Genomic DNA, 15,725 nt, shown 5'->3' with positions numbered 1-15,725 from the left:
TGTTGGGGAAGTCTCTGGGTCCTACTGTGATTAATTGTGACAATCAAAGTTGTATCAAGATGTCTGGAGATCCCATGTTTCATTCGAGGACGAAACATATCAATAATAAGTTCCACTTTATTAGGAACTTGGTGCAGGATGGGATCATGAAGTTGGAGTATGTCTCGACAGATGAACAGGTAGCAAACATACTAACAAAGGCTCTTCCTAATAAGAAGTTTGAATATCTAAGGAACCTGCTTGGTTTGGTATATATTGTTGATTGTATTGATGATAAGAAAGTGGAAGACTGAAGCATTGCCTGAGGAGACATCTCGCTGGCACTTTGTGTTGACGTCTGGATCCCGAAGTTGAAAAGGTGGTGTTGGTTATTGAGCTTTGTTTTGGATACACACCTGTATGTTTGGGTTGGTGGTTAGCAAGTAAGCCTGATGGTACCTAGAGCGATTGAAAGCTTGAATCCACCTTATTCCCACTTGGATAGATTCCCCTGGTCAAGAATCTAGTCCGTGGCATTGCGGTGCCTAAATTGTTAAGTCATTGGTTGGATAGATTGCCCTGGTCAAGAATCTAGTCCATGGCATTACGGTGCCTAAAAGTTCTTCATGGTTCATATAGTTTGAGATCTTCCATTGTATTTGTACATTATGAATACCTCCGTACTTAAGAGGGAGTGTTAGAAAATGTAACTATGTTTGGTCTTCATTAATGTACTATGTTCGGTCTTCATTAAAAACACTTCACAAATTGTTATCAAGTCTAGAAGAATCCTACTAATACTAAATGCCCTAGATTCTTCAACATGGTATCAGAGCGAAGGTTCAGAAGTCAAAGGAAGGGTAGCAAAGAGACATACAAGGATCAGTCTTCAAAGGCATCAAAGTAAGGTTATGGGTTGTGTCAAGAATAAAGGTCTACATCAGCACAGATTATCATCTTGGAGAAGGTCGAAAATCCGAGGAGCGGTCCCAATCTACACTACAACAAAAAGAAAACATAGTACCTTTCACAGTCTCGGTGCTAGCCTCAAAATTTGGGTGTCATTACAACCCATGTCACACCACAGCAGTTTCGATGATTGGTATCGAACAATGCTCGAAGGCCACAAAGATCTTTGCTCATGCTAGTCAACTCAAGCAAGGTTCTACTCCAGCAAGGAGCATTGCAGCAAGGTTACAAAGGTATACAGTGACAACATACATTACGGCAATATCACTTCAAAAGGAGAACACAGTGCCACATCTCGGGTAGACATCATGATAGTGCTCTCAAAATTCTTGATTTCGATTCCATAAACTCACAGTCAAGGAATCAAATAATCTCAGCATATCATAAAAGGCAGTAGTGCTTGGTGCTGAGTAATGCAAGGAAGTCATGATGAAAGGATATTAATGATGGGCAGCTCAAGCAAAAGAAGCATCAAAGTGAATATCTCCTCTTCACACACCAAGTAATTATCTTTCAATTTTATAATCAGATTTGGTTAAATGATTTCATGATTGCAAGGGGATTTATAAACCGGTTAGATAATCGAAATTCCTTGCATAGAATAAGGAGGATTGTCATAATCCTCATAGAAAAGAGAAATCATTGATATCTAAAGGTCTATGAAGGTCAAAGCATTGTTTGAATGCATCAAGAGATTCATAGGATTCATATGACATCACTCAAAAGTCCTCTCATACCTAAATAGCAAGAGAGGAGACATAAAGAGAGATATATGAAATGCTAGATATTCTCTCGGAAATTAAAGTAAAGGTGGTCACATCACTTAGACCAACTAAATAGTAAAGGTATCAAAGAATGAAGGAATGACTTCATGAAGATCTAGGAAAGATGACAAGAAGGAAGTCATCATTGATAAGCAAGGTAACAAATATCAATGAACAAAGAAGGTTACCTCACCCGGCAATTTGTCATCTCTATGCTAGATAGAGAAAGACAAGTTGCAGCCTATAGTATTAAAGAATTCAACCATGTGCAGAAAAGATAGGCAAGGTTGGTCCTCAAGCAAAGACAAAAATTAAGTAGAGTTAAGATTCAATGCTATAGAGAAAAAAGAAAACAAAAACAAAAAACTTTGGAAGCTCATACCACTGAAAGATGGAGGAAGCTAAAGAAAAGGGCCAAGGAAAGAGGAGTAACAAATCTCTCCTATGAGTAAGAGAGTATCCCTCACAAAAGAGTCCTATCATTGGCTCCTAAATCTTGTGTTAAAAGATATGACAATGATAATAAGATGCATCATGGCATCATGAAAGCATTAGAAACAAGAGCTCATAACATCTTCATAAGGATCATGAAGGACAAAAATCCATGACAAACAGCATGTAGGATATATAGCTCTTGGGAACCTCAATGGACATTGAAGGAAAGAAAGGAGTCATCTAAGGCTCATCATACATCAAGTCAAAAAGGAAACATCTGCCAGTTGGGGATATACAAGATCCTCAAAATTCTCTGATGGAATCTTCATCATAGGTTTCACTAATCTAGAGAGGAAGCAAGTGTTTCAACAAGAACTCCAACGTATGGAATCCATGAGATGATGATATGACATGAAGAGATCAAGGGATTGAAGATCTTTTCAATCAAGAAAGTTGCTGGAAGAAACCTCAATGACCTGAAGGTAAAATAAGGTATGTATGATTGTGTTTAATATTATAATGTCATGTCATATGGTTGCAGGTAACATGGATCATTGCTTCTATCTTAACACGCATGATCAAGATAAAAAGGATCTCCTCCTCTGAAAGGATGCAGGAAGGCATAAAGTCACACTACGATGAAATCAACATAATATGTCCTCATATGAAGTATGAGGTAGTTGACTACAGTTAAGAAACTCTAATTAAAAGCTCGTGGTTGACTACAGTAAGGAAGGAAGAGATCATGAGATATGCAACGATGATGAAGGCAATCAACATCCAATAGAACAAGAAGATTTGACTAGGAAATCTCCCAGAAGGATATGAAGACTCTGATGAAAGTCTGAAAAAGATGGAGACCCTTGACAATGGATATCTTTGGGAGATGTGTCAACATGAATGAAAGATGTTGATGCCTACAGGAAGATGTCATGATGAATAGCCATCTAGTAAGGTACGATTTGATTTAATGTTATGTTTTGATTTCTTGAATAATATCTGGATGAGTGCATGCAGGGCTACTAGAACAAGAGTTGTAAGTACAAGTACAACTGGCATTCATGTGGTGGATGGAAATTCCTGAAAGAAGCATGATGGGAAAGAAGTAGTTATATGACGAAGGTTCCAGATATGTATCAAGAAGGCCACTTTCCATAAAGAAAGGAATGACATGACAAACCAAGAAGGAAAGTGATCGATGGCTGATGCCCTACAAGAAAGAAGCTCAACTGAATTTTATGACATCAAGGAGAGAAGTTGATCAAGCAACTAAAGGACCCACAAAGAAAAAGTTGTTGATATATAGAAGAGTCCCTAGCTAAGAGGGAGCTCTGACAAGTCCCTGATCAAGAGGGAGTTTGAATTAAGATCACCCCTGATTACAAAGGAGTGACAATTGTGTTTTTCCATGTCATGTGTCATGCACTAGACCAGGACTAACAGCCGTAAGTCTAGATGAAGGCCATGAATGGAAATGTAGACACATGGTAGACACAACATTCTTGTCTTCACTTGGGAAGAAAGAATGGGAGGATTGGGTAATCATTTGGCATCCGATACTCTTTGAGGATGTGTAGGGCATCCAAGACAAGAGTAGGCAAGAGGACTGATATTCTTTGAGGATTGGGAACCCAAGATAAGAATAGTCCTAGAAGGTCATACTCAGTGAACACCCAGGTGGGTATGTACCTTGAGAGACAATGATGAAGGTGTCTATAAATCATTGGTCTCGCCAGCATTGTAGCTCATGGTCTCGTGGAGAGATGGAGTTGTTAGTCAAGGCCTTGCACTATGACAATGCTGATTGATATGATGCTATACAGATGGGATTACCAATCCAATTCTTCTTATGAGAAATTCTTCATATTGAGAATAACCAAGTACCATTGTAAATACCTCCCTAGTTAAGAGGAAGTGTTGAAGAAAAGGGTAACTAGGTTCGGTATTTGTCAATGTAATTTTGATCTTTGTACTTGTCAAGAAAAAGAATTATTATTTTATAAGTTATATGAATGAGTTTCTTGCTCATTCTATAGGTCTAGGAAAGTCAAAGAGTCAAAATTATATTTAAGAGCTCTTCTTGAGCATTTATGTAATGAACATGAGTCAACCTAGTGTCAAGTAACCCTCCAATACAAGCATCATCCTTCAAAGAAGAAGCCTACAAGAACAATGACGAGAACATCATGTCGGCCTCAAAAATGTGTATATAACTATCATGTCACCTCAATAAACAAACACAATGTTTCACACTGTGTGTCGGCTCATTTATGGAGACGTGACCACTATAAATACCCAGCTGGGGTATCCGCAAAACACAAAAGAAAATTCGTACATCTCTGAAATTTCGCATGGGGTGCAGGACTGTAATTTCAGATGGGCTTAAGACTGAATTTCGGATGGGTACAGTGGTGCTGGAAGAACAGAACTCGCATTTTTCTGAGATGATTCAAGGACAGTAATCTGAATTACAGGAAGGATGGGATCCTCACAATTAGGATGACAAAGAGTATAGCAATTACATATGTATACCACAAAATTTTAAGTCTTGGCATGGGTAAAGGAAGAAGGTCTCGAATCTCTGTTTCAGAATACAATCATAATCTCGGCATCCCTTATGAACAGCTCTCACAAAGATGTACACTATCTCAGCGTACAAATTGTCTCGGTGTAATACTCTTTGAATATGTTTTACATAGTCATGATCATAAACCCTCCAAAGAATAGGTCATAATGAAGAACGATATGATGACCTTGTAGATACAGTGAAGATCTCTATGGAAATGCAGCAGTGATGTTCTCAGTAAGTGCAGCAGTGATCTAGATGAAGGAGCACTCATGGTGCAACAGTGATCTAGATGAAGAAGCAGTTTTGGTACAACTATGATGATAATCTCAGCAGTGACTTCAAAGAGGATTGGTGTCTTGGTCTTGGAGTGGCATAGTATGTCAAGGGTCAAGGTCTTGGTATTCGTCAATTGGAATCTCTATAAGAAGAATTTTGTGCGGGTTTTCCTCTCCAAGAGGGAGAGGTTTTGGCCCTAGCAGAAAGCCAAACATCTTGTGTTCTTGTCTCTTTGTTTTGGTAGCAGTTTGATGAAGGAAACACACACACTAATAATAAGAAGAAGATCAAGCTAAGATAAATTGTAAAAGCACTTCACAAATTGTTATCAAGTCTAGAAGAATCCTACTAATACTAAATGCCCTAGATTCTTCAACATCAACAGTCTACAAGTTACAAGTATATCGTATGATATATCAAGCAGCAAGCACATAGACTTGGCCAAATTCAAATTCGAAGCCAATGTCAAAAGTGGTTGTAAACTGTGATAGTCAAAGCCATAATCGAAGACTAAATTTGAAGTTGAGTCGAACCCCAAAAGCAATTATGTTTTGTGGTTGCCATTTGTTAGTAGAGAAATTGGAAAAATTTCAGCTATGTATTTGAAGTTTAAACTAGTATTGGCATTGTTTTGGCGGGCTTTGGACTAGAATTGAATTTTATTACACATTTTTTACATATTGAATTTTATTACATATTTTTTTTATTACAAATTTTATTACACATGTTTTACATATTGAATTTTCTAACATATTTTTTTTATTACACATTTTTTACATATTGAATTCTATTACATATATTTTTTAGCTTCCAGATTTAGAAGTATGTCGAATTTAATGCCAAATTTTATTCCCAAAATTTTCACTGTCGATTTTTTGTCGAACATCAAGGTTGTTGAACTTGAACCAGATGTGATATTCCCACTTAGCAATATTGCTAAGGGGAATATCAATTTTGCCAATTTTGTCATATTTTGCACTTTCACTTAGGAAAAGTGGGTTGCAGGACCCCACTTGAGTTTTGGAGCTAAGGCAAGGGCCCAACTTAGGAGAAAAGGGAAAAATCAAATGGTTAGTGGATGGTGGGGACCACTCCAAGGTGGAAATACGCTCCCCTCTTGGAAATGCACATTTCTTGGAGGGAAAGGATGAAGGGTTCGATGGTTGGGCCCCACATGGGCAAATTGGAGGCACAACGACAAAAGAGGAGGCACTCATTTTGGGCATATTTGATCATTTGAGCATTCACGTTGACTAGCAGGCTTGAGCTGGAGGCCAAGTCTGCAGGTGCTATTGAGCACAAGAGATTTTCAGGCGAGAATCTCACCCTTGCTTCGGTGGACCTCGAGTGCCAACCCTAGGAGGGAGTTTCCATCATTTTCAGATCGCCCTGGGAGCATTGCAGTGTGTTTGTGGAGTGAGTTCAACAGAGACTACGTAGGCCCTGCGCAACTCTATTTCGTGCCACACGTGGGACACAAGGAGGACAAGGAATTTGGGGCTGAGCTTTGTGTAGGAGTTCCGGGAGGAGAATTGTTGAATATATCAGCCATTTTGTGGGCATTTAGCAGCATCATTTACAGGTGGGTCGAAATACCCAGCAGTTGGAGGAGCTAGGGGAAATTGAGCCGAAATTCCGAGGCCAACATTTGGACAATTCCTTCGAGGGTGTTTGTGGGTTATTGGAGGAGAGCCTAGTGTTAATTTCGCGGAATTTTCTGAGCACCGGAGGAGGTCCTAGCAGCCACTGTTTGCTGCCAGCAGTGCAGATTTCAAAGGGCAAGCGCAGAGCTTTGTTGGGGACAGCTAAACTTGTGTCCGAGCAGCTGATTTCATCACTTGGGCATTTTAGGTTGCCTTAGGCAAGCCCAGGTGCATGCATTCTGATCTTATCTTGTACCCAACATTTATATTAATAAAATGGCTCAGCTCAGCGCAGTTTATGGCATTTTTTGGGTGTTTAATGTGGTGTGAATTTGTGTGTGTGTTTTTGCTATGTTTGCTTTGTTTATCATTGTAAATTTCCTTTAAGAATATTACAATGGTATCAGAGCTCATAGTCTTGGCTTAGCCTGTGGGAGCAGTATCAGTCTATGACACCAGAAGATCAGCAGAACGTGACTTACCGGAGGCAGAGGTACAGGAGCAGAGAAAGACAGTTGCAAATTACCCCAGATCTAGTGATTGTTGAAACGGAGGTTGAAAGACCAAACATGGGGGATAATGAGGGAGACAAAAGGAGTAAAGTAGAGGAGTTTGCCCAACAACTTCTAAAGGTCGTTCAGGATTTGCCTAAGGGTATTGAGGAACTAAGGCAGCAAACTTGCAGCAACAACAAGGGCAAAGGAATTGAAGGGGAATTCCAAATTGGTGAAGGCTTTGGCACTTCGCAACACCACACAACTCATGGCCCCAATGCACCACTCGTTCCTAGTACACCACCTAGATCCACTATCCCCACGTTTTTAGCATCCGGCAGTGGAGGACCAAAAGGGCAAGAGTAGATGCCCATGGGGGACTATTTTGTGGAGTATCAGTCCTATGGGCCCGACTTTAGAGAGGCTATTACCTTCAGGGACTTTTTCCAGTTGAAGGGTAACAACAGGAGCAAGGGAGAAAGGGGAGGAGGCTAAACACATGGCACGGACTTGTAGCATACCATGGGGAGATTGTTCCTCCCAACTTTTGATGGCTCATCCAAGAGCTCAACGAGAGCATGGGTTGAGAAGCTAGATGTCTACTTCCAACTCAATCAGATGACAAAGGGGGAGGCAATTAAAATTGCCACATTGCATTTAGAAGGGGAAGCCCATGACTGGTGGTTCCATGGGCTAACCACGATGGGGCATGCAGGAGTTATAGCCTATGAGGATTTCACTAGGAGGGTGTTGGAGCGTTTTGAGAGGAGAGACCCGGAGGAGCACTTTGGGGAGTTGACAAGGCTCAAGCAGACGGGGAGTGCTGAGGCCTACATCTCTGAGTTTCTGAGATTGTCAGTGATGGTGCCCGATCTATCAGAGGCCAAGAGGGTTTTCATGTTTGTAGAGGGGCTAGCAGAGCCACTGAGGGGATTGGTGAAGTCCAACAGGCCCACCACCTTGCAGGACACAGTTGGGAGAGCTCGAGACTTGTAGGATGCTCTACCCAGGGCCCTAGCGTCGATACCACCCAGACAGGGGTTCCAGCAGGGGGAGAGACACTATGGCTCCACCACCGAGAGCCAACTAGGGGCGTGGGCAGTTGGATGAGGAGAGCCAAAGAGACCTCCGAAGGAGGAAGCTATGCTTCACTTGACAGGAACTATGGGCATCGGGCCATAGATGCACAGCGGGCAAGGCCCACTACATTGAGGTATACTCTGACAATGACCAGGAGGACGATGTAGAGTTGGAGGCAAGTGGAGATGATAGGGTGGCACACGTGGAGAGGGGACCACCACCAACACCAGGGGGAGCCCCTTTCGCACCAACTAGAGGGGTCCTTATGTGGGGTACCCAAGTTTTTGACATTGAGGATCAGAGGCACAGTGCAGGGACAGCGTGTCTCAGTTTTGGTGGACAGTGGGGCCACCCATAACTTCATCGATGCACAAATGGTGCAGAGGAGAGGGATCACGACCAAGGAGTTTGAGGGGTTCTCAATCCTTGTGTCGGGGGACAGGACCATGCAATGTACACGATATGTTCCCGCTCTGACAGTGACCATGGGGAACTATTCAGTGACAGATCATTTCTTCGTGGTGGATGTGTCGAACACCAATGTGGTGATGGGTGTCTAGTGGTTCTATTCTCTTGGTCGAGTCACTACTAATTGGAGGAAGTTGGAGAAGGAGTTTACTGGGCCAAATGGCAACTTGGTTGTTCTTAGGGGCATGCACTCTTACCCTCCACAAACAATCTTAGCACACCGGATGACCTGAGGCATGGTGACATTGAGTGGGCGGTGGAGTTGAGGATTTCTAAGGTTGGGGGTCAGCCCAAGCCACCACACCTTGACATACATACCATTTTGGATAGGTACTCAGTAGTGTTTGGGGACATACCACCAGGGCAGCCACCTGACTAGGGGTTTGAGCACACGATTGAGCTGGAGTCGGGGGTACAGGCCGTTATTACCACACCCTACAGACATCCCAAGGCTTACAGGGATGAGATTGAGCGGGCCATTCATGAGTTGTTGGCACTTGGGCATATTAGGCCTAGCTCTAGCCCCTTCGCTTCATCAATTGTCCTGGTGAAGAAGAAGGATGGGACACTATGCATGTGCATAGACTATCGAGCACTCAACAAGAAGACCCTGAAGAACCGCTACCCCATTCCACGGATAAATGAGCTAATGGATGAGCTAAGAGGAATTAAGTTCTTCTCCAAGATAGACTTGCGTTCGAGGTATCACCAAATCAAAGTGAGGGAGCAGGACATCCCTAAGACGGTTTTCAGGTGCCACTATGGGCACTTCGAGTTCTTGGTTATGCCCTTCGGGCTAACCAACGCACCTGCCACCTTTCAATCCTGCATGAACCATGTGTTCCATGGGCAGTTGTGGAGATTCGTGTTGGTGTTTTTCAACGACATTCTGATTTATAGTCGGACCTGGGAGGAGCACTTGGAGGTCGTGTTGCGCATCTTAGAGGAGTAGCAGTTCTACGCCAAGTTGTCCAAGTGCGAGTTCAGATTGACAGAGATGCTCTATCTAGGGCATATTATTGGGGAGGATGGTGTGAGAGTGCACGAGGAGAAGATTAGGGCCATCCGAGACTGGCCAGTAACCCAGAATGTGACAGAGTTGAGAGGTTTTGTGGGTATATGTGCTTACTACAGGAAGTTCGTGAAGGGCTTCTCACACTTGGTATCTCCCCTCACGGATTTGACCAAGAAGGTGGCATTCGAGTGGAACAATGGAGCACAGGAGGCTTTTGAGCGCCTCAAATAGGTGATGAGTAGCTGCCCAGTGTTGGCACGCAGCCCTTTGTGCTTGAGTGTGATGCATCAAGGGAGGGAGTCTTGATGCAAGGGGGACACCCGATAGCTTTTGAGAGCCGGAAACTACTTCCCCATGAGTGGTTATACTCCATATACGACAAAGATATGTTAGCCATCATGCATGCGCTGGCCAAGTTCAGACAGTACTTGGTGGGCAACAAGTTCCGAGTGAAAACAGATCATAATAGCCTCAGATTCTTTTTGGAGCAGAAGCAATTGCAGGAGAGGCAACAAAAGTGGGTGAGCAAGATTCAGGCATATGACTTTGACATTGAGTATGTCAAAGGTCGGCACAACGTGGTAGCGGATGCTCTGTCTAGGAGGCCAGCCACTATTTTGTTGATGAGCATGGCGCCGAACTGGAAGGTGCAGTTGCTAGTGGAGTATTCCAAGGACCGATTTGTTTGTGAGGTCCTGGATGGTACCATTATGGATGACTGGTACAAGGTGATGGACGAGGTGATCTACTACAGGGACCGGATCTATTTAGTGCCCAGCTCCCACTTGAGGGAGAAGATCATGCAGGTCACCCATGACTCACCGTTAGTCGGGCATCAAGGGTTCACCAAAACTTACAGGACTATCAAGGAGCGTTTTGCATGGAGGGGCCTTAAGGATGACGTTCTGAAGCACGTCCGGGAGTGTGATACATGCCAGAGGAACAAGGGTGAGCAGACACACCCTGTTGGATTGTTACAACCTCTTCCTATTCCTTAGGGGAAAAAATTTGAAAAAATTTGCCCACATTTCACTATTTCAGCCCGGTCCTCAACCTCACAGGTGGCTGAACTATTTTTCAGGGAGGTGTTTCGGCTTCATGGTCTTCCGAAGACCATTGTCAGTGACCGGGACAACAGGTTCATGGGGGGATTTTGGCAGGAGTTGTTCTGGCTAGTGGGTACGGAGCTCACCCCGAGCACTAGTTACCACCCTTAGACGGATGGGCAGACGGAGATTGTAAACAAGTGGCTGGAGGGCTATCTACGCAACTATGTGACAGGCCAGCAACGTGCATGGATATGGTGGTTGCATTTGGGCAAGTACTGCTACAACACAACATACCACATGTCCATAGGTATGTCCCCATTCAGAGCTTTGTACGGTTATGATGCATTATCTTTTGTTGATGTGATGTTTGGAGACAGCAAGGCCCCTAGGGCCAAGGATTGGATTCAGGAGAGCCAAGATATTTTACGGGCTCTCAAAGATAACCCATAGACTGCACAGAACTAGCAAAAGCTCTACACTAACAGAGGACGAGTAGAGAGGCAGTTTGAGGTTGGGGATCTCGTTTTCCTGAGACTTCAGCCATACAGACAGTCCACGCTCAAGCAAAAGGGGGCCGAGAAGCTCAAGCCCCGCTTTTATGGGCCATACAAAGTCACCAAGAGGGTTGGGGAGGTAGTGTATGAGCTGGAGCTACCCCCAGGGAGCCGAATTCACAACATTTTCTGCTCCAGGTGACAGCAGCTACAGAGTTAACACCCATGGATGATGAGGGACATCTTGTTTTGGAGCCACAGGCCATTTTGGACACCCGTGAGAGACACTTGCAGAACAGAGTCATCAGGGAGTTTTTGATCAAGTGGAGGAATCTACCTGATGAGGATGCCACTTGGGAGGGAGAGCAGATACTCTAGCATCCATCATTGCAATTGCTCGAGGACAAGCAACATTTTGGAGGGGAGGACTATGATATTCCCACTTAGCAATATTGCTAAGGGGAAATATCAATTTTGCAAATTTTGTCATATTTTGCACTTTCACTTAGGAAAAGTGGGTTGCGGGACCCCACTTGAGTTTTGGAGCTAAGGCAAGGGCCCAACTTGGGAGAAAAGGGAAAAATCAATGGTTAATGGATGTGGGGACCACTCCAAGGTGGAAATACGCTCTCCTCTTGGAAATGCGCATTTCTTGGAGGGAAAGGATGGAGGGTTCGATGGCTGCACCCCCACATGGGCAAATTGGAGGCACTCATTTTGGGCATCTTTGATCATTTTTGCATTCACCTTGACTAGCACACTTGAGCTGGAGGCCAAGTCTGCAGGTGTTGTTGAGCACAAGAGATTTTCAAGCGAGAATCTCACCGTTGCTTTGGTGGACCTCAAGTGCCAGCACTAGGAGGAAGTTTCCATCATTTTCAGATCAATCCAAGAACATTGCAGCATGTTTGTGGAGTGAGTTCAGCAGAGACTGCATAGTGCCTGCGCAGCTCTATTTTGTGCCACACGTGGGACACAAGGAGGAAGAGGAATTTGGGGCTGAGCTTTGTGGAGGAGTTCCGGGAGGAAAATTGTTGAATATCTCAGCCATTTTGGGGGCATTTAGCAGCATCATTTACAGGTGGGTCAAAATACCCAACAGCTGGAGGAGCTAGGGGAAATTGGGCCGAAATTCCAAGGTCAACATTTGGCCAATTCCTTCGTGGGTTTTTGTGGGTTATTGGAGGAGAGCCCAGGGTTAATTTCCCGGAATTTTTTGAGCACCGGAGAAGGTTCTAGCAGCCATTGTTTGAAACCCAGCAGTGCAGATTTGAAAGGGTCAGCGCAGAGCTTTGTTGGGGACAACTACACTTGTGTTCGAGCAGTTGATTTCATCACCTGGGCATTGTTAGCTTGCCTTGGGCAAGCCCAGGTGCATGCATTCTGATCTTATCTTGTACCCAGCATTTATATTAATAAAATGGCTCAGCTCAGCGCAGTTTATGGCATTTTCTGGGTGTTTAATGTGGTGTGAATTTGTGTGTGTGTTTTTGCTATGTTTGCTTTGTTTATCATTGTAAATTTCCTTTAGGAATATTACACCAGGTGACTTAGTGACTTAGTTCTTAAAAAGTATCAGGCAAAAGTTGTGCATACAGTTGTGTGTCTGCAATTGGTCCCCCACAAAAGCCGCCGGAAATGTGACTCCATAAGAAAAATGGTCTGGAAGGAAGCCTTGGATAAGTTGTCTTAAAGTTTTTGGTTCAACGATTTATGCCTGGGTCCATGAAGAGAAATGCAGCAAATTAGACCCTGAGAGCAGTAAATTGATGTTGACGAGGAGTTCTGATCAACTTAAGGCATAGAGGCTAACTGGTGGACAGAGTAATAAAATCTTCAGGTTACAGTTGATAAAAATGCAGGACTGTTTTAGAAAAATTCAGACTGTAAATCAGGTACAAAAATTGGAGAGGAAGACTGTATAATCACTGACAAATCAGCAACGACAATTGAAAGAAATGTCCATGAGAGGTTCGCCTCCCAGTATTCCCTCGGCACATTTTAGCCAACACAGAGACCCTACGGTCTATGTTGTCCTCTTTTGAACTGCAGACATCATTAATAGAAATCGAGGACAATTTCCTCTTCGCAAAGAGGAATTGATGACGCATAGTCCCTAAGTTTGGACTTAGTTAGACTATGTATTATTATTGTAAATTAAAATTATACATTTTACTTTATTTCCCCCCTCTCATATGTACATAATTCGGATACATAGGGGTTTGGTCATGCTTGATCACCTACCTAAATATGAATATTTTATTGTAACCCAGGAGACTTGTCAAACTTGATCACTCTCCAACAGTTTTGCACTTCTAATTATACATAATACAAAAAGAGTGTACCATATGTGTAGTATGTGCAGTTCTAACTTCTGACAATCTTCTCTCCTACTTGCATACTTGCTCTGGTGTGGTTTCTTGTGTGAGGGTTTCTTTCTTCGACTACAGATATTGTGCTAATATGATTTTATGACATGAAGTGGATAAATTGGGGGGCTTAAGAAAAAATTAGAGCCGTTATGATGGATATGCAAGAACTCTGTGAGGCGCTTTTGACATACAGATGTTATCATCAGTTCATGGTTGTTATTGCGGGTTCAGATGTCCCTTTCTCTTTTAGCTGAATAGGAAGATTCTCTGCAGACTTCTGGCCATGATTTACCAAAGAGTTAAAGAAAATCTCTGTAGATTTATGGCCATGATTCACTCTGAGAGGGCCAAGGTTTTTAAGGCCTAGACAAAGAAGATTGTACATACCCAGGCCTATCCAGTAAAACCCCACTTAGGTCAAGTTCCCAGACAACGGTGAAATGAATGTAACATGGTATTAACCTCCAAAAGGTAAAAAGTGCTTTGCCTTGGAATGACCAAAGTTGGTATTTGCAAATTGCTGGAGCACTTCTAAAATACATAGAAGTGAAAATGATTGGAGAACCGTAGATTCGTGGACCATTATGAGCAAAATCTAAACAGATAGACCATGATGATCAAAAATTTGTTAAGAGCCGCTGTCAGAAGTTAGAACACGAGCGGTAATAAACAAGGCTTGTGTATTTTCAGAATCTTGTTGGGTATTCGATTGATTGAGTAGGACTGCTCGCTGGTATAGATGAGTTGGAACTGACTGCACTCTGCTGATACTAATGGGATTCAGTTACTTTAGAAAAGACGTTTTACTATAAATCGTTTCTGCAAGTTCGTCATGTCAGTATTGGTTATGGATGCAGTTAAGCATATAGAAGAAAAGTCTGCAATGGATTTGTACAGCTAATTGTTTCCATGTATATTGTCTGCTATAGCTTATCTATTTACAGATACACTTAAAGTACACAAAGGGAATGTAGTAAAAAAATTGGCAACCCACAGAAAGAAAAAGAAGTTGGCTTACCTTTTACATGAAATGCAGCGGTCGCATTTGATTTGGAGAATTGGAGGGAATGTGCAGTGAGTCCTGTCCAGGAAGGTAGAATTCTGAATTTGGAACGAGTAAGACACAGAGGCGCGGCAACGAAGCAGTCCATGGTACAGCAGCAACCTTCAAACAGAGGTAGATATATTTATCCACGCATCCCCGTAGATATATTTATCCACGCATCCCCAACTAGGCATTTACGCATATGGTGCTTGTATATATATACACGTGTTTCTCTTCCCCGTGGAGATAAATGTATAGATCAAAAATATATATATCTGTTAATGGAAAAATAAATGTATAGATCAAACATATATATCTGTTAATGGAAAATATCTTTTAATGAAACCTTGCTCTATTCCTAGGTTTGGATTTGAATAAGTACTTTATTTCAAAAGAGGCTGGGGTTTAAATCAATGTTTTCAAGTGGTAATTGTTCTCATTTTGAGGGTATTGAAAAGAGAGAGAGAGTACATTTACACTTTGGTGTAGTTATAATTAAGCAAGGGAGATAAGATAAGCAAAGTGGTATAAAAAGTTTTAAGTCATTTTTATTGGTGTTGAGATATTAATTTATAATAAATTAATAAATTATTTTAAATCTAAATTATATTGAGGATGATGATAACATTTTACTGAGGATAAAGTTTATAATTTATGTTTATGTGATTTTGGGTTTGTGATTATGTAGAAATTCATATTTTAACATTTTTCCTCTCTAATCATAAGTCTAAATAATTGTATCAATAATTTATGTTATATTTAATCTAGAAATATTGAATTGAATTGAGCTTTGATGATTGATTAATTTTAATGGTGTTTACAACATTGAACAGTCTAAGGAACTAAGACAGTAATGGCCCTAGCTTATCTTCATATTCCTTTCGATGTTGGATCTTTTGTTATGGATCTTGACTAGAAGGCTAGCAATATGGTTGATCTTATCCTTGCCAAATAGATGGTGCATATCATTGACCTTTAAATTGTTTTCATATTGAATGCGGATATCCTCATAGGTTGCACATTCCATCACAAAGTGTCATTTTATCTCCACCACACCCTTATTACAGAATATG

At 42.2% G+C, this 15,725-nt stretch overlaps 1 protein-coding gene across 3 annotated transcripts in view; it reads right to left on the bottom strand.

The window, feature by feature from the left end:
• LOC149141551 (putative GTP-binding protein OBGC2) overlaps positions 1–14,840 on the bottom strand; it is a 396,755-nt gene extending 381,915 nt beyond the window's left edge. The window contains exon 1 of one of the 3 annotated variants that reach the window (XM_089449015.1): positions 14,626–14,840. In XM_089449015.1, the coding sequence (XP_089305141.1) occupies positions 14,626–14,758 (133 nt within the window). In that variant the 5' untranslated portion in view covers positions 14,759–14,840. The remainder of the gene's footprint in view (positions 1–14,625) is intronic. The other 2 variants (XM_089449017.1, XM_089449016.1) reach the window with 2 other exon arrangements.
• Positions 14,841–15,725: the final 885 nt, after the last annotated feature.

The sequence above is a fragment of the Pinus tabuliformis genome, chromosome X (assembly GCF_031772625.1).
Source record: "Pinus tabuliformis cultivar Carrire ecotype Pingquan chromosome X, CPIR1, whole genome shotgun sequence".
In the NCBI taxonomy this organism is placed as follows: Eukaryota; Viridiplantae; Streptophyta; class Pinopsida; order Pinales; family Pinaceae; genus Pinus; species Pinus tabuliformis.
Note: the sequence above shows the minus strand (reverse complement) of the source record. Positions and strands in the feature narration are given on the sequence as shown.